Source organism: Erythranthe guttata, chromosome 9 (genome assembly GCF_056151865.1).
Source record: "Erythranthe guttata isolate IM_541 chromosome 9, IM_541, whole genome shotgun sequence".
Classification (NCBI taxonomy): Eukaryota; Viridiplantae; Streptophyta; class Magnoliopsida; order Lamiales; family Phrymaceae; genus Erythranthe; species Erythranthe guttata.
In genome coordinates this window covers 12,147,686-12,166,462 of record NC_142541.1, presented here as the reverse complement: position 1 = coordinate 12,166,462, position 18,777 = coordinate 12,147,686, and the positions used below count along the sequence as shown (strand labels likewise).

Genomic DNA, 18,777 nt, shown 5'->3' with positions numbered 1-18,777 from the left:
AATTATACCCATGTGTTTTAACATTTAAAGTTAAAGCATCTAAGATGTTTACATCTGAAAGAGATAAAGAAAGATTAGGATAAACATCAAAGTAGACTGGGCCATGCGCCAGACTGGATTGTATAATTCCCATAAGGGATTGTTTCCAATTTAGATTCCTGCCATCTCTAAGAGTAGCAAGGAAGCTTTCAGGTAATCCTTCAAGAGTTAATGGTCTGAAGGCAATTTGAACACATCCTATATGAAGAAATTTATGGAATTTAAAAGGAATTAAGTCACTTTTATTAAGTAGTCTTATAACCATTTCTTCATCATGAAGAGGAACTGATGATTCAGTTGTTTTAACAATTTGTCTAAGACCTATTTTTTCAAAGGTTCCTAGTTTGTAAACCAGTTTTGGTTCGATTTTAGGGATAGTCCACTTATTAAGTAGACCCAGGTTATCTGGAATGTCATAATCTTCAATTATACTGTTTTTAACAGTATTTTTCATTCCAAAAATATTCATAAGAATATTTTAATATATGTGCCAGATCAAGAACTATATTCTAAATATAATATTTACTCCCATGGCTCTGATACCATTTAAAAAATAAAAGAAAAAATCAGTATTTATAGAAATGATCAAGAAAAACGAGAGGAAGATGAGAATACTAGTCCTTTCAAACTATTATTATTATTATTATTATTATTATTATTATTATTATTATTATTATTATTATTATTATTATTATTATTATTATTATTATTATTATTATTATTATTATTATTATTATTATTATTATTATTATTATTATTATTATTACTATTATTATTATTATTATTATTATTATTATTATTATTATTATTATTATTATTATTATTATTATTATTATTATTATTATTATTATTATTATTATTATTATTATTATTATTATTATTATTATTATTATTATTATTATTATTATTTATAAAAAAAAATTGCGCTCGCGTGATTTTATACGAGCACCGACTCAGGTCTCGCGTGATTTTACACGACCATTGAGAAGGTTCTCGCGTAAAATAACACGAACAAAAAAAATAAAATTATTCATCTTCTCGTGTGATGTTGCACGAGCACATGCCATGTGCTCGTGCAAACTCTCACGAACACAAGAAAAAAAAATCAAGTACTCGTGTGATATTACGCGAGCACATGGCATGTGCTCGGTAATATCAAACGAGTACTTGAAGATTCGAGAAAAAATGAAAATATTACCTCCGGGTCAATATTTGTTGGATCCATTTCAGAAATTGTTGAATATCTATTTTTTTTGCAATGAATGTTGAAATTCGGTTTTTAAAGGATTATAGAATTTAGAAATAAAAATGTAAAATGGTAAAAACTTAAAGTAAAAAGATAAAAAGTTATGGTAAAAAAGTGCTTGTTCGCCAAAATAGCGCCTGCGTATATAACCACCCATTAATAAGGATATTTGAGATAATTTACTCGAATAAGTTGAAAAACTTAATGTGCAAATATATAAAAGTTTAGGATATAGCATACGTTTGGAGAATCAAACATTAAGCTGGAATAGCTCAGTTGGTTAGAGCGTGTGGCTGTTAACCACAAGGTCGGAGGTTCGACCCCTCCTTCTAGCGTTTTTGGTATTTAATTTATTCTTAGCGTTTTTGGTATTCAATTTAATTTATTCCTAATATTTAATTTTAAATAAAAATTATCTTATTTAATCATTTCACACATATTTTAAACTATTATAATAAAATGTATTATTATTTATTAGTATTCAATTTGATTTATTCTTAATAAATACTATGTTAAAAGTGGTATTCAATTTAATTTATTCTTAATATTTAATTTTAAATAAATTTATCTTATTTAATCATTTCACACATATTTAAACTATTATAATAAATTTATTTCGAACGATTTTGATATATTAAATATAAGGGTGGGAAATATAATGGAATTTCCGAATTCAGCCAATTCTGATATGAAAATATCCGAATTTGGAACCATATTTTTCATTCTGATTTCTGAAGTTTTTAATTCTGATTCTTCCGAATTTCTTTGGAACGGAATTACTATGGTATATAAAATTACCGGAAAATCCGATTTTCGATCCTATTTTAGTTCTGAATATTTCTTTGGTTTTTTTGAAGGGTTAATATGACCCACATCCTTTACCTTTTTTTTATCCCAAATTGGGACGCAACCTAAATCCATAAATTCTACAATTCACGTTTATCTCAGATCCATCTTTCTTATTTCTTCCCTCTTCTCTCTCTCATTCTCGCTCGTTCTCTCTCAGTCACGCTCTCTCTCTTTTCTCTTGTTATCTCTCTCTTTCTCGATCTCCCTCTCCATCACTTCACTCCATTGTTGAGGGGGGATGGCTATGGCGCAACTATGGCAGTGGAGGCGGCGACAATAAGGGGATGGTTATGGAGGCAAGAGGCGACGACGACGACGACTATGGTGGTGGAGGTCAGATCTATGGCGGAAGGTGGCGGCTATGCCGGCTAGATTTTAATTTGGTCGTCGGCTAGGCTTCTAACTTGATCGACGGCTATGGCGACTAGGGTTTAATTTGGTCGATAGCTAGGGTTTAATTTGGTCGGCGGCTAGGGTTGGTGGACGACTAGGTTTTGGTTGATAGGGTTTGGCGGCGGCTGAAATTTATTGGTTGCTATGATTTAATGGTGGCTGGAAGATATTGGAAGTTAGGGTTTGGCGGCGGGTGAGAGTTGTAGAACGATAGAGTTTGGAATAGTACACCATAGTATATCGTAGTATACCATAGCATAGCATACTGTAGTATACCATAGTACACCATAGTAGTCTAATATTATGTTTTTTTTTTGTTGAATTATGTTTTATATTATGACATATGCATGTTGAAGGGATCTCGTGCATCACACTAAGGTTGTGTTTGATACGATTAAGCACTGAATACTGAATGCTGAATTCATAGCTGAATGGTTAAGAGTTGTTTCTGAATACTGAATGCTGAACCATTAAACTTGTTTGATAGTTTAAGATCAATAATATGTGAATAGTAGCATATTACTGTTTTAACCTTGGTTAATTAAATACAAATATATTTGTTAATTGAATTATTGTCCAAATATATTTATAAATATAATTTTTTTAGCATGATTTACTTTATTAATAAAATTGAAAAATATCCCTCATAAATTATTCTACATCTCTCAAAAGAAATATCATGAACAAAAATAAAAGTATTTGAGTTTTTTCTTTAAACCTCCATGAGGACTTTTAAAAAAAAATTAATAATGCATATTAGATTTTTTTAAGACAAATGATGAAACATACGATTTTGTAAACATAAATGAAATAATATTTTTAAGGTATACTAGCAATTTATTTTAATATTTAAGAGGCCAATTTATAAATAGATAAAGACAAAAAAAAAAAAAAAGAAAGAAAGAAAGAAAGAAAGAAAGAAGAAGAATAATACCTCAGATGTACATAATATAATTAATAAATCTATTCAAAAGTGGAGAATACATTGAAAACAAAATATTAAAATATTGGATAGTGGTGGTATAATTTTCATACATTTCTGCACTTATTCACCTGGCGTTGATTTTCCGGCTGAATAGTTCAGATCATTTTGGAACCATTCAGTTATTACTATCAAATGCCCTGAATGGTGCAAATGCTTACCGAATCAACAAAGTTGTCATTAAGAGGCTCGTTAAGAACAATCAAACGGACCCTAAGTGAAATACTAGTATAATAATAATTCAACCTACTAGTAAAAAGAGAAGAATATAAATTATAGATACTATAATATTTTTTTATTATAAAGTTGAAAAGATTCAAATTTTTAAGATAATGAAAGAGGGTGACTTGTCTTTAAAAAGAATTAAGAAAAAAAAGGGTACAGTTGGTTTAATATATAATTTATGGGGTTTAATTGAAGATTTTATTTACTCAAAAAAAATAAAATTGAAGATTTTACTAGTAGAAGATATACAAGTGACGGTTTCTATTTAGTACATCCGCGGCAAGTGACATTAATAATGAAACATAAATTATGAAATAAGAAGAAGAAGGAGAAGAAGGAGGCTGGGATACAATAAAAAAGTAAAACATTATTTAATTAGGAAAATGTATTAATATCACTGAATATATAGTCAGAAATTGAATTTTAAATTCATATATTACTTGAATTTGAATTTTGGATTCGGTAATTTGAATTTTGAAAATTTAAGACTATTTTTAGCTTGATTGATTCATGTGGTTCGATCATGATATGCAAATTAGTTTTATGTTAAAAAAATAATCACCAAGAAAATATATGTGTAAATTTGAATTTTATAGTAGGGTTAAATACAGTTTACATTCCTATAGTATACCATCTGTAACACTTACTCCCCTAAAGTATTATTTGTAACACTTACCCCCATCAATCATAATTTAATTTGTATTTTAAATTCTGATACCGTAAAAAAAATTATTGAAAGGAATAACTAAGAGAATAATTAAATTATACAGCTAAAAATATATGTTGAAAAATGCAATATTTAAAAATTTAAAAATATTATCTTGTTTTGGGTATCTATTCTATAAATAACATCTAATTGTTGTTGGACCAATTAATCGAATATATTCATATCGATAAATTTTAAAAAATCAATACATAACTAATAGGAACAAAATTGGAACTGGTTTTCCACTTCCGATAAAAATCAATATGTTTTCGAAAGGGCTAATTCTTCCAATCTAATTCCTATCCGATTCGTCTGATTTACACCCCTGTACGAAACGTACAATATTGGATACTATATTTTGCTATTATTTTATTATATATAGTATAAATATATCAATAAAAGGGTAAATTACAAACACCCCCTTGAGATATGGTTAATTTACGAAAAGACCCCTCTTGTTTGGATAATTACATCTACCCCTCAACTATGATTTTTTTCTTACACCTCCACCCTTATGGTGCCAAATTCAACATAATCATCTAGATTTCATGGAATGTGCTCTAGTTTGTACTCGTTTTGTGTAAAAATACAGTTTTTGATGCACCACAATCTGATATATACAAGCCAAAAAACACATATTATGATCATCTTGCTTCAAAATGTAGAGTTCTAATGAGATAAAACGGGTAAAAAAAGTGATAATATTCCATAATAATCTCGAAGATTCCACTAAATTTAAGGAGTTGAGGGGCAGTTGTAATTATTCAAACAAGAGGGGGGTTTTCGTAATTTGACCATACCTCGGGTGGCTGTAATTTACCCTCAATAAAATCTCGTACGAAAAGCCTTTAACTTATACTCGCTTATGCGTTTTTAGGCGCAACTACGTTTCTACACTACACTGATAGAAAAAGCCCAATGGCGATACATATATATATATAACCTCCTCCAAACCCTAGATTTCATTTTTCATCAGCAGCGCCGATACACACCATTTCCTCCGATCTCCCTCAAAAATGACAACCGCACTGAGGAAGAACCGCAAGAAGCGCGGCCACGTGAGCGCCGGGCACGGCCGTATCGGAAAGCACCGCAAGCATCCCGGAGGGCGGGGTAACGCCGGAGGTATGCACCACCACCGGATCCTGTTCGACAAGTACCATCCCGGTTACTTCGGGAAGGTCGGTATGCGGTACTTCCACAAGCTACGCAACAAGTTCTTCTGCCCCACGGTCAACATCGACACCCTCTGGTCAATGGTGCCGCAGGAGGTCAAGGACAAGGCCACCAAGGACAACGCGCCGGTGATTGACGTCACTCAGTTCGGGTACTTCAAGGTTTTGGGCAAGGGTTTGCTGCCCGCCGGTCAGCCCGTCGTCGTGAAGGCCAAACTCGTATCCAAGACTGCTGAGAAGAAGATTAAGGAAGCTGGTGGTGCTGTTTTGCTCACTGCTTAGTTAGTTTTTTTTAATTTAATTTAATGCAATGGGGATTTTTATTTTTATTATTATTATTATTATGGTTGAAAAGATTTTGATTGAAGGATGGATTTTTAATATTGCTATGAATCTGACATTGACTTTTTTATTAAGTGATTTTTGGTATTACAGTAGATTATTGAATTTCTGTCAATCAATATATATGGAAATGTTTTCAGGGATCTCTCTTTGCTTCATTGCGAAATATCGTAATGTATCTGTTGATTTGATTGATCCTTCGAACCGATTCTTTTTTTGAATCGATATATATTGTTTTGTTATTTGTGCAATCATAGATTATTTGCCAACTTACTTTGACATGGTTTTAAGCTGTGTGTGTGCAATTGCGTATGATAAGTCGGCTTTTAATAAAGCTTCTTCTCTTCATGAAATTACTGTCTTGAGCTTGTAGTTGATGTTTATTTATTTTAAATCGAGTATGCCTTTGTAACGGTGATTGTGTATAGTTGAACTATGTTTTGATCAACATTTGATGGTTGGTGATCTTATGTTTCATATTTTGATGTGTTCGATTATTTAGTGTGCTTTTAAAAATAGGTATTATCAAAACTTTATGATGGACTATGTTATGTTTAGTAGTTATGTGTGATATCCGTTAATGATCTGTTTATCGAGTATGCTTTTTAAGGACTCTGTTTTGATATTTGTTTTTATGGCCTTATGTTTGTTTTAGTGACTTGGTTATGTGGTTTTCAATGTATTTCTGGCATTAAGTTCAGTTTGAACTTTTGCCTCACGTATCTTTTTTTGCATTTGCAATATGATTTGATTTAGAAAAGAAAAAAAAAAGAACACTTTTGAATCAAAATTCAAAAGTTGGATTTTGAGAAGAAATGAGAAGGAACTGAGCATAGATTTCAAACGAGAACGAAGTATTTAAAATTCGCATGTCCAATTTATCAATCAAGTGCAAATGAATTGACTCGATTTGCTATTATAAATTTGTAAGCAAAGTTGACTCGATTTGCTATTATGAATTCAAAATTCTGTTCGAGATTTATCATTTCTCCATCTCAAGTTATTTAGACCAAACCGATGTGAAATTTAAACGAGTCAAATACATATATATATCGTGAACTGTCCATTGATAAATAAACCAGCTATAGTCAAGAGAGTACACGATAAAAGGACAAGGGCTAGAGTATGGATGAATATATACATAAAAGAAAATACCCGAGATCTAGGAATTTAAGTAGGAAATCTTTATTGGTCTATTCTTCGAAACATTTGGGAACAGATTAATGCTCTTTGCATTAGTTGTTGACGAGGATTCAAGCGCCCGAGATGCTTGAAGAGCCATCTCCGCATGTAGTTGGAGACATGCCATCGCCAGCTGGATATTGTCAAACGTAAAAACATGATAATTAGTGCATAAACTCAGAGAATAATCGCACAATTCTCAAATAAACGATGGAAACTAATACTTTCTTGCTTACCGTGTTACATTCGCTGTCTGTATCCGACTCAGCCACCCGCAGTGCCCAGGTGCGGACCCACTCGAGCCCCTCAGAGATTCCAATATTCCCTTCGACCACTGCAGATGCAACATACGAGGGATGAAGTGCCATCAAAACACACGAGGCTGCAAAAAGGACAGACCTTCTCACATATGCTTCTGCATGCTGAAATATCTCCCTGCACAATATGGCAAACAAAACCATGCTCTAATTCATCCTCTATATATACAAACTCAAACGTAGAAAAATTAAATCGTTTCTATACCTGGATCTTAACATATCCAAAAGAGGGGATGCCAAAACAGAAGCTTCCGGATGCATAGCCGCACATTTCATACAAATACCGAGCATATAAATAAGTTTTCCCAGTACAACAAAATCCCTTCCCAGTAAATCAACACCGTGTCTCTTTTTATCATATCCTTGCATAGCTGGAAGCATAAAAGCCGCTGCATATTGAGGAAAGTTATTTTGAGACCGTTCTATCTGAATGCCCTGCATTGCCGATCGAGTGCTCCATCGACGCGTCTTTCCCCTCTTTATCTTACCTGATTTGGACGGTAATTCTCTCTCATACGAATAAGACCAGTTCAACGGAGTTTCTGTCGAAGAGATTTCCTTCCAGGACCCTGCTCCTATAGGCCCAATATTTCTTGGCACAAACCACGGTTCGTCGGAAATGGATGATACAAGGGGCGTCGATCGGTGTTCTGATTTTAATACTCTAGCACTTGCAAGCTCTTTAGCTGAATCGATCATTACGTCCAGAACCATTACCCTCTGACTCATGTCTACGTTGGGTGAATAAAGAAGTTTGTTCAAGCTATCGAGAGATTCAATAGGGGATGTGACAAGTAATGCCACGAGCGCCTTTTCTCGTTTTTCTTCCGCTGATTCTTCTTCTCCTTCGACAGTGGCATCAGAGCAACGAACCTGTACGAGAGCTTTAGCTAGATCACCTGCTATGTATTTAAGCTCGTCTGGTGATGCCCGAATAAGTTTCTCAGCAACATCAAGGGCCTTCTCAACCTGAAAATTCGGGAAGGTCTCAAAGTTTAATCAATACTCTTTAGAACAACTTAAGCATCTTAGTCCCATTCATACTAAAACATGAAAATCGTAATAATACCATGTGACTTTTGCAAATAATTAACCAACTCTTGGGAGTTTTGTCAGTGGGAGAATTTTACTAACGGAAAAAATCGTAGTCGTAACACAGCAAAAAGTTGTACCAGACACTTCACAAAGGTAGTTAATTAACCTATGGCTGCTACATACTTTCGACAAATATTTCATATCACATCCATCAGTATAACTTTATCGATGTGGTCATAAACAGCAGAGAGATGTATATTATAAAAAAAATGGCATGAAGAAGTTTAGTGAATAGTCTTGAACTTACACCCTCAACATCGTCCGGTTTTCTAAGTGCTCCAACCACATCAACTAACTGTGAGAATTTTCTTTTCAGATCTGCATCATCATCTGTCAAGTCATATGGTTGCAACGACGAGTTGCTTGAAGTCTCGGAATCCTCACTCCCATCACTCTCATCTTCATCAATGGTGGATTCAATATTTAGTGTTGCCGGATCAATAACCTCATCCGGGTCAATAAAATTGAACGCGGTCTCCTTTTTTCCAGCTTTTGAGATTTTACCAACACCATTATTTTCCCTCCTTTTAATTTCTTTTCCTGATTCTATGGTAGACGGGCGATCTTTCTCGTCAGTCTTTTCATTGTCAAGTGCTTTCGTTACAGGCACTTCTCTGCGGTTTCCAAACCCAAAGTTCCAGTCAATGGTTTCTTCTTGACAACTATCATCGAGATATAGAGGATTTTGAGGGTCTATAATCCTGGAAAATACCAAAGCAATAGTGCTCGCCATTCTTCGGATCAAATATATAGGGCTCTCCAACCTACCTGCCAACAGTTTAAATATTTTAGTATGAGTACTCACTTCAAATAAACAATTAACAAGATTTTTAAATAAGAGAGAAAAGGAACCATATCCTACAACTAATTCCCTGAAGAATCGAGTGCAGAGCATCCTTCGTTGCATCTAGATCTTTCTTAGACATCTTCTCCAGGCAAAGTCCTAAAGCAGCAGTTACATCTGAATCCTGTGTTAAGGTTTTACGAGAGAAAAAGGAATAACAACAGTAAAACAACAAAAATGACAGAATAAATAGGATGTTTTCACGTAGATAATATTCATACAGGATTTGTTGTCATCCAAGTAAAAGCATCAAGAGTAAGCTAGATACATTTCTCTGTTCAACATTGACTCCTAAAATCGTCGTTAGCATTGCTGAAAATTGATATTAAAAAAAAAAAGGATACAAGCTTGCTGCTCAGTTGGAGATGATTGCACAAACTCTTTTCTAGACCATGCTACAACAAGGCGGTTCACAGTGTCTGACAGACCATCAGCGTTATAAGATTTTAACGAAGCACTATCAGGGGCGCATTCAAGCACAGCAAAGTGAATAATCCATCTTAAGCAACTGGTAGGAAATACTTTCCAGAGTAAAAACTTTTCCACAAAAGTGAACCTGGAAGATAGAAAGGTAGAAGTATTACAGCAAAATACGTAATGAGCCAAAACGAAAAAAATAAAAAAATACCAATCATTGATTAAAAAAAAAAAGTGGAGTGCGCATGAATATTTATATACCTGATTGAAGTTTGGCGCTTATAGATCCGACCGAAAAGCATCCATAAAATCCAGTACCCCTCAACATCATTAACATTTTGAGCAGCTAGCTGATGCAATAGTTCTTCAGCTATTCTTTCAACAGAATGGGAATCATTCACTGCCTCCATGATCTTCAACCAGAAACGGGAACCAGGTTTTGACTCGAATGTTTCACTGATGGCTAGACCAGAGGTTGATGATAAGACACTTCTAACATGCCCAAGGATCTGCTGAATCACTTCACTCAACAGCACATCTGCCAATGCGTAAAAACTAGAGTTTTATGCTACTTTGTACAAGTCAAGATATGCAGATTCCAAGAAATTTGAGCTTCAGGCTTAGGAATATAAAAATACCAGCAGACCCTCGCCGACAAATTCGGGAAAACACTTGTCCAACAAAAAGAATAGTGCCATCCATATGGATTTCATTTGCACCAGCTGACTTATCAACCAACTTCAAATCCCATTCCTCTGCTCCACGTAGAAGTTGGGTTGCAAGTCTTTTGAAGAACAAACTGGAGCGGTCGAGTAAAGAATAAAACAGTCCACAAAGGTAATTGCAAATACTGAATTTAGATTGACGTCCCAACACCAAAAACGTAAAAAAGGGGTTGCATGTAAAAGAAAAAGAAACAATTCCACGACTTGTTGATTGCATGCAGTTAAATCAAATATCTTAAACAAGCTTCAGTTTTAGTTATAGCAGAAGGTAAAACAGATTAATGTGATTTATTCAACAAATTCAACTACAGAACCTAACTGTTAGAATCTGCCCCATTATCATGGAACATATGCAAAGCAAGGTACACATATCACTGTGACATATAAATAAATCACACAAAAAAGTATGTAAAAGTTTGGGATGAGGATACTGTGCGGAAAGTGAAGGTGGAGATCCCCTTCTTGCTTTGTCTGGGATAGATGTAATAAGCTGTGAGACCCCAGAAATAGCCTGCTTCTGTTGTTCACGGCTAAGATCTTCAAATTGGTAACCACCAGCAAATTCTCTTGTCATCTGAATCACAAGGTCATTCTCCAGCAGGCAAAGCACAAGTAATCTATAAAAGATCGAGTAAGATAGAAGGGATCAAATGACCGAGGAATGTTGTGTCACTGAGACACACGTCAAGCACAATTATTAAATATAAATGCCATTAATTCATACAGAGATTAAGCATACACAACCAGTAAGGCATTAAAAAAACCGCATGCTTTTAGTGACCATTGATGCACTGCAACTACAGTAAGAAGCAAAATAAATTCTCCAGCAAACATGTAAGCAATTTCACAAATTAAACTCCCCAAAATGTGTATCTGAAAAGGTTTATTATAACAAAAAAGCACAGAAATATTCTAAGCCTCATGAATTACATGATGCAAATCATACTTCAATAAGTAAAATGAAACGGCTGACAACACAGAAATCAAAGCCAAGTCTGATAAGATAGAAGCGCATGGTCTCAACTCAAGTCCGAAATCAGAATTGCAGTTAGGGATCAGGGTTCACTCATCTCTTTCTAACTGAATCCCTCCAAGATATATATCCAGGGAGGACTCGTGACAAGGTTGAACCCTGATATGTAGTAATTGATATAATATATATTTATTAAATATATATATACATGTATAAACCAACCATATACAGTATAAGAACCATAAATCCTGAATACTTACCCTTCACAACTTTTTACCTAACAAATTCTCCATACTTCTACAAACAATAAAAAACAACATCAGTACTGAGATTAACACTAGTCAAAGAGGATCATACGGGTTACTTTTAGAACAACAATAGAGATCTTTACAGTGTTATTGACATTGTGGATTCACAAGTGGGGTAGATGGAAAGAGAGCAAAAAATCTAAATGAGATTCATTATCATGACACTCAACCAAATTAGAGAGCTATCTATGAGGTGTTGTGCAAATATGTGTAATAAATATAGCATGGCATGAAAAGGATGACTGATAGATATAAACGTAACGTAGATAGAGGTGACAGCGATAAATATTTATTCCAATATTTGTTGTTATCTACATTCACCTTTTCACTGTCCCAAATTAAACCATATATCACATTCTCCTGTACATTTCCCTCCAAAACAATTTTTTTTCTCCAAAAGCATTTTAACCATTACACTCCAAAAGCATCCTAATCATCACAATCGAAAAAACCGCCTGGGATAAAGTCGAACATATATCAAATTTTCTAAAAACACTATTCCCTATACCATTTCATCCAGAACACTCGAAATGAAACCAAATATTTATTTAAATATTACCTCTCAGCATTCAAGCACACAGCACTTGAGTCGTGACCGCCACTCCCATTAAATTGTAGACAAGGAACCACTGCTTGAACAACCTCAGAAGCACAACCATTTAAGAAGAACACATCATATACATGTTTCCTCACAGAAGCTGTAAAGCAGGCTAGCCAATTGGAAGCAACATCTGCACATCACCACAATATCTTTTTTGAGAGAAAAAAAAAAGCAAAAAAGAGAGCCGTATTATAATCCTCCAGCATTAAATGAACAGACTCTACGACCAAAGTAACAATTTCAATTGTCTGGCATCTTTACAAGCAGCATAGCATTTTATCTCGATAACCGTGCAAGAATCCATATTTCCAAATAAAATACGCAGCATTTTTCTAAGTTGCAGAAAACCGACACTGTTACATCAATTAACTACTTCAAATCATCGATGTAAGCAGTGATATTATAGTTTTTTTCTAAAAGCACAGACATGACAAAATACAATAGAGGAATATTCCAGACCTAAATCGAGTTATCACTTTGCAACGGCAACATATAATTCAAATACACTACCAATTCGAAGCATAATTCAAACAGTAATGCCAATAAAAATGGACCTATAAAAATCGTATATTAGGGCAGAGCAAAATTTACCATATAAAAGAACTCTTGCAAACGCACGGAACGGTGATCCTCTGTAGAAAACACTCCACCATTGAGTTTTCTCGTCTTCATTCGGAACCTCCAAAGAACATAACTACCCAAAAACGAAAAATAAAATAAGATGTAATTGCAGGCCATTAAATTCAACAAAATCAAATCATTTTTTTCTCCATGCCTCACTCGACTTTTATTCGATAATATAATATGATCCTACGGCTAAAACCACGTTACATATACACATAACGCATACCTCCTCTCGATATTTCTCGTCAAGGCTACCTACATTTCCCATAACAAAACAAAACAAAATAATTAGTTCTCAGAAATTTTAGTATATATACTTTATTGTTCGGAAAAATTAAGCTAATTTCATTGTTCAAAAAAAAAATAAAAAAAATTGGGGAACCTGAAATATGAGTGGGGTGAAGGGGGAAAAGGCAGACGGCGAGAGAGTAAAGAGCTACATTAACTTGGTCCACGTGCTTTGCATCATCGACGGCGGAGATGACGTGTCCGACTTTCTCCAGTACTATTCTCTCCAGTTCTCTCCTTCTCATCTCCGGCGATTCATTTTCCATGGAGGTTTTAAAAAGTGAGCAAATACGGCTGACTGCTAGAATTTAACTACTTGTAGGGTTTGATTTTCAGTTTCCTCTGCCACCAGCAGCGGCGGAGGACGGAGTGGCGCGGGTGGTGTGGCTTGTAAATTGGAGAGAACTTGAAATGCAGAGATTAGCGCTGCGATTGTCAAATCAATATCTATTTTTTTTGTTTAATTCTGAATGTTTGAATAAATATTAATTTTTGAATTATAAACATCCGTGTGGTGAATAATTTTTTTTTTAATGAATTATGAATAAAAAATAATTGACCTATAATTACTTAATTAGAAAAAAAAAATCACAAAATTAAACTTGATGTATATTAAATTCTAAGAAAAAACATATATTCATACAAAATAAAAAAAAAAGGTTAACAAATATTAGAGATGATTTGAATATATGAAAATATAATAAAATCTAATTTAATTAAGTAATTAAATTTTAAAGTCGTAGAGGATTTTCTTTGATAAAAAATAAGATAAATTTTGATAGTAAATAATAATAAATATAATTTAATCAACTATCCTTATTATATTTAATTTTATTTTACTATATTATAATAAATAATTTTTTTTTGAGAGAATAATAAATAAATTTAGTAATTGCAAAATAACATTTGTTTTCACACAACACATTCACCACCGCCTGTACAACCAAAACAAAAAAAACCTTCTGAACCTCAAACCATGGCGGCGGCGGCGGTTGCCATGCCCGAAACACGGAAGCTCCCGCGGCCGGGCCGCGGCGGAGTCGTCGCGCACGGACTATCCGAAGAAGAAGCCAGAGTCAAAGCAATCGCCGAAATAGTCTCCACAATGGTCGATTTGTCGCGCAAAGGTCTCGACGTCGACCTAAACGCCTTAAAATCCGCGGCGTGCCGGAAGTACGGACTCTCGAAGGCGCCGAAGCTCGTCGAGATGATCGCCGCCCTCCCCGAATCCGAGAAGGAAGCCCTACTTCCCAAACTCCGAGCCAAACCCGTCCGAACCGCCTCCGGGATTGCCGTGGTCGCCGTTATGTCGAAGCCCCACCGCTGCCCGCACATTGCCACCACGGGGAATATATGCGTGTATTGCCCCGGTGGCCCCGATTCCGATTTCGAGTACAGCACGCAGAGTTATACTGGATATGAACCTACTAGCATGAGAGCTATTAGGGCTAGGTATGTAAATTCTCGTCAATTTTGCTTTACTTCTCCTGAGGATGCTTATTTTGTTATTACTCATTTTGTTTAGTTTGAATGTGGTGAAACTGTCGATTTTAAGATCGATTTTAGACAGCACTAGTCAATTTTGTAATTTGTGTTACTTTTTAAATTATAGATGAAGACTGAGTTATCACTACACATTTAGGTCTCGTTTGGTTGGGGAGATTAGCCATTATTAACTAAATAGTTGGGTTTTGTTTGATGTTCGGTATCCCCTATAACTCGTCGGGTCGACCGGCAAATATTATGTTATCATGACTTATCTCGCCTTCTAGGCATGTTTTTTATTGGATCTTTCAAGGTCCAGTAATGCAATTGAGTTTTATTAGATTATTTAGCCTTATCTTGGTTGATCTTATCTTGGCAACCAAACAAGGCATAATTAGACTTAAGGCCTCGTTTTGTTGAGTAGATTAGCAGCCATGATTTACTAAATAATTAGACTTTATTTGATTGTTTGGTATCTCCAATAACTTGTCGTGTCGACCCGCAAATATTATGTTATCGTGTCTTATCTTACTTTCTAGGCATGTTTTTTTATTGGATCATCGCAGGTTCAATTATATAATTGTGTTTCGTTAGATTATTTAATCTTATCTTGGGTAATCTTATCTTGGCAACCAAACGAGGCCTTAGTCTTTTGTCATCTGGCGAAATTGATTTGGGTTTTCAGTGTAAATACGAGCAGGGTAGTTGGAGATTTTAGGTGAATAAATGCTATGAAGTTAATTAAAGGATCAATCTCGTATAAGGAATAAGTTCTGCTATAGTAATGACCTTTAAAGATACTTGTTAATTCTTTCGATCCCTTCTTCGTTCGATCGGGCTTTTATCTTGTATTCTGTTAAATTTTCAGATCTATATCAACGAAATCTTATTTTTCGTCGTTGCTTGTGTTTTAGATACAACCCTTATGTCCAGGCGAGAGGCAGGATTGACCAGCTTAAGAGGTTGGGTCATAGTGTCGATAAGGTTTGCTTCTCTTACCACAGACTGAAAATTTCTGCACCATTTTAACCAACCTGAATAATGTTCCTTATGTCAAACTTTTATGGGCATGCAGGTTGAATTCATTTTGATGGGTGGTACTTTTATGTCGTTGCCGTCGGACTACCGTGATTATTTTATTAGGAATCTTCATGATGCTTTATCAGGGCACACTTCTGCCAATGTCGAAGAAGCAGTGTCTTACTCCGAGCACAGCGCGACAAAGTGTATTGGAATGACGATTGAAACGTAAGTTGCAAATCATTCTCTGTTTCTACGTGCAAGAATATTTTTTTTGCATTTGCTTACTGGGTCAGAATTGCTGATTGGGGGAAAATGTTGACCCGTGATTCTTGAACTCCTAAAAAGACTGCTATATTTCAATACATGTAATATACTGTTGACTGTGTAATCTTTATAAATGAAATATTAGGCGGCCAGACTACTGCCTGGGCCCACATTTGAGGCAGATGCTTTCCTATGGTTGTACGAGACTGGAAATTGGAGTACAGAGTACATATGAGGATGTTGCTCGTGATACCAATAGGGGTCACACTGTAGCAGCTGTTGCTGATTGCTTTTCCTTGGCAAAAGATGCGGGTTTTAAGGTGTTTCTCTATATTCTTCTCTAAATATTATTTTTATTTACTATTTTATTCAACTTTTGGTCAGTAATTTTAATGCAAGCCCATTTTCTGCTACAAAATCCCTGTTTTACTCACCAAATACACCCAAGTACAAAGGAAAGATCTGAATTTGCCTGACCTTAAATAAAATATATAGCCGTCTTTCGTAATAAATGGATATACACCCAAGTTTATCAAATGGATTAGGTGCTAGCCCCTCCTTTGTAATAAATGAACCTGTTTTGTGATATTTTACTAATGAATGAAGGTAACAATATGCTATTCAATGATTAAATATGATGATCGAGCCGATTGCATGATTATTAGTTCATTCCATGCCTAACTGCGCTTCATTTGCACTGCAACGGTAAAATGCGACGGATTCCCATTACTTCAAGACCTCTTTCCTCCGGAAATGTTAATGATTCTGACATTAGAAGTCATTTTTTAAATTTTCCCCGTGCCTCTTAATTCACACATTTTGTTACAGGTAGTTGCTCATATGATGCCTGATCTTCCTAATGTTGGGGTCGAGAGAGATATGGAAAGTTTTAAGGAGTTCTTTGAGAGCCCTTGCTTTAGAGCTGATGGCCTCAAAATTTATCCAACTCTAGTGATTCGTGGAACTGGACTTTATGAACTTTGGAAAACTGGCAGGTATACAAAATTCAGATTTACATTTTAGAACATGGTCTGTTTTAATTTTTTTTTTTTTTAGATTACATGTTATAATCATACGTGCAGGTATAGAAATTATCCACCCGAACAGCTTGTAGACATTGTAGCTCGAATTCTATCTATGGTTCCTCCATGGACTCGTGTGTATCGAGTCCAGCGAGATATTCCTATGCCTCTAGTTACTTCTGGCGTTGAGAAAGGGAATCTACGGGAGCTAGCTTTGGCTAGGATGGATGACTTGGGCTTGAAATGTAGAGATGTTCGGACACGAGAAGCTGGTATTCAGGCAAGTGAAACATGATTTCTTTCCATTTAGGGATGTTTTGATTTATCAATGCAGCGAATTCATATTCTACTTAACAAAATCAGGACATCCACCACAATATAAAGCCAGAACAAGTTCAGCTTGTTCGCCGCGATTACACTGCAAATGAGGGCTGGGAAACGTTTCTTTCGTATGAAGACACACACCAGGTGTGTTATTTTACATATTTGTTTCTTCCTCCACTTATTACCTCTGCCTTTTGCACTGATGTAGTAAAAGAGAACGCGGATTAAAACTCATCCAGATAAATACATAATTATTCTGTGCAAATCCATTTCGATAATACAGCTCCGAAACAAATCAAAAGTTGTTTACAACGAGTTTTTCTATTGTTTAATGAAGCTGTATGTGGATGACTTTGGAGGAAGTGTATTGGCTAAAAGATTGATATTTCTCTCAAGTGCTCTTGAATTTTATTTACTGCCATCGTAAAATACTCGTTAAACCAGCTTGGACCGGTTTTAAAATCATTCAATGGGGTGGCATATTAGACTTGACCTCTGTTTATAAGAGATTGCATTGATTATATTTTTTATATGCGCTACTTCGTTTACAGGACATACTTGTTGGATTACTGCGTTTGCGGAAATGTGGAAAGAATGTAACATGCCCAGAGCTCGTTGGAAAGTGTTCCATTGTTCGTGAATTACACGTTTACGGGACTGCAGTTCCTGTTCATGGAAGAGAAGCTGATAAACTGCAGCACCAAGGTTACGGTACACTATTAATGGAAGAAGCAGAGCGGATTGCTCTTCGAGAGCACAGGTCGACAAAGATAGGTGTTATTTCTGGTGTAGGAACAAGGCATTACTATAGAAAGTTGGGTTACGAGCTCGAAGGTCCTTACATGGTCAAATACCTCAAATGAGAAAAACGCAAAAAAAAAAAAAAAAGACAAACTGGTTTTGGAATTGGAACTAAGTGCGTCTTCCTATTTATGTTGTTGTCTTACCTAGGAGCCCTCGTGAGTTATGCCTCGCGTGTGTTTGCCTTTGTGCAAATGGTAGCTTTTGCTTCTTGTCGATTATGTGTAACAGTATGTGAAAGAATGGTTTTGATAATATCGAGTTTTGAGATTTTTTATTTGTGCATCTATTTGTAAGCTATCTATCTATATATCTATCGATGCGCTACTTTGGTTTTGTTTAGCGCTCTAATCGAATTGCTGGATGAATATATTTAGATTTATATATGAAATGAACATATAATTATTTCATGAATTTTGCTTTGGCTAGATGTTATTTTTCAACATTGTGCTGTGCGGTGGGATCACTTTACCATGTTCTACTCGATCATATCGATTTACCCTTGAATTTGTAAAATTGTTCGAATG

The 18,777-nt window shown here is 35.0% G+C and overlaps 3 protein-coding genes and 1 non-coding gene across 4 annotated transcripts; 3 read left to right on the top strand and 1 right to left on the bottom strand.

Annotated features, from left to right (window-relative positions):
• Positions 1-1,546: 1,546 nt before the first annotated feature.
• Positions 1,547-1,620, top strand: TRNAN-GUU (transfer RNA asparagine (anticodon GUU)). Its single transcript has one exon. It is a non-coding gene; the product is annotated as a tRNA-Asn (tRNA).
• A 3,701-nt stretch (positions 1,621-5,321) lies between these two features.
• LOC105974120 (large ribosomal subunit protein uL15y) lies at positions 5,322-6,031 on the top strand. Its single transcript, XM_012999183.2, has one exon. It carries the CDS (start codon positions 5,457-5,459, stop codon positions 5,895-5,897), a length of 441 nt encoding a protein of 146 aa, XP_012854637.2. The 5' UTR covers positions 5,322-5,456; the 3' UTR covers positions 5,898-6,031.
• A 946-nt stretch (positions 6,032-6,977) lies between these two features.
• Positions 6,978-13,873, bottom strand: EMB2423 (telomere length regulation TEL2 family protein). The gene is made up of 13 exons (XM_012999154.2): positions 13,426-13,873; positions 13,270-13,298; positions 13,011-13,113; positions 12,378-12,549; positions 10,969-11,154; positions 10,451-10,611; positions 10,074-10,350; positions 9,740-9,951; positions 9,414-9,512; positions 8,799-9,319; positions 7,662-8,425; positions 7,376-7,574; positions 6,978-7,272 (listed from the first exon to the last, which is right to left on the bottom strand). The coding sequence occupies exons 1-13, from the start codon at positions 13,595-13,597 to the stop codon at positions 7,120-7,122; spliced, it is 3,048 nt and encodes a 1,015-aa protein (XP_012854608.2). The 5' UTR covers positions 13,598-13,873; the 3' UTR covers positions 6,978-7,119.
• A 201-nt stretch (positions 13,874-14,074) lies between these two features.
• On the top strand, positions 14,075-18,529 carry ELO3 (radical SAM domain-containing protein / GCN5-related N-acetyltransferase (GNAT) family protein). Its single transcript, XM_088822905.1, has 8 exons — positions 14,075-14,783; positions 15,731-15,800; positions 15,892-16,064; positions 16,249-16,423; positions 16,932-17,098; positions 17,186-17,405; positions 17,489-17,593; positions 18,001-18,529. The coding sequence occupies exons 1-8, from the start codon at positions 14,308-14,310 to the stop codon at positions 18,310-18,312; spliced, it is 1,698 nt and encodes a 565-aa protein (XP_088679031.1). The 5' UTR covers positions 14,075-14,307; the 3' UTR covers positions 18,313-18,529.
• Positions 18,530-18,777: the final 248 nt, after the last annotated feature.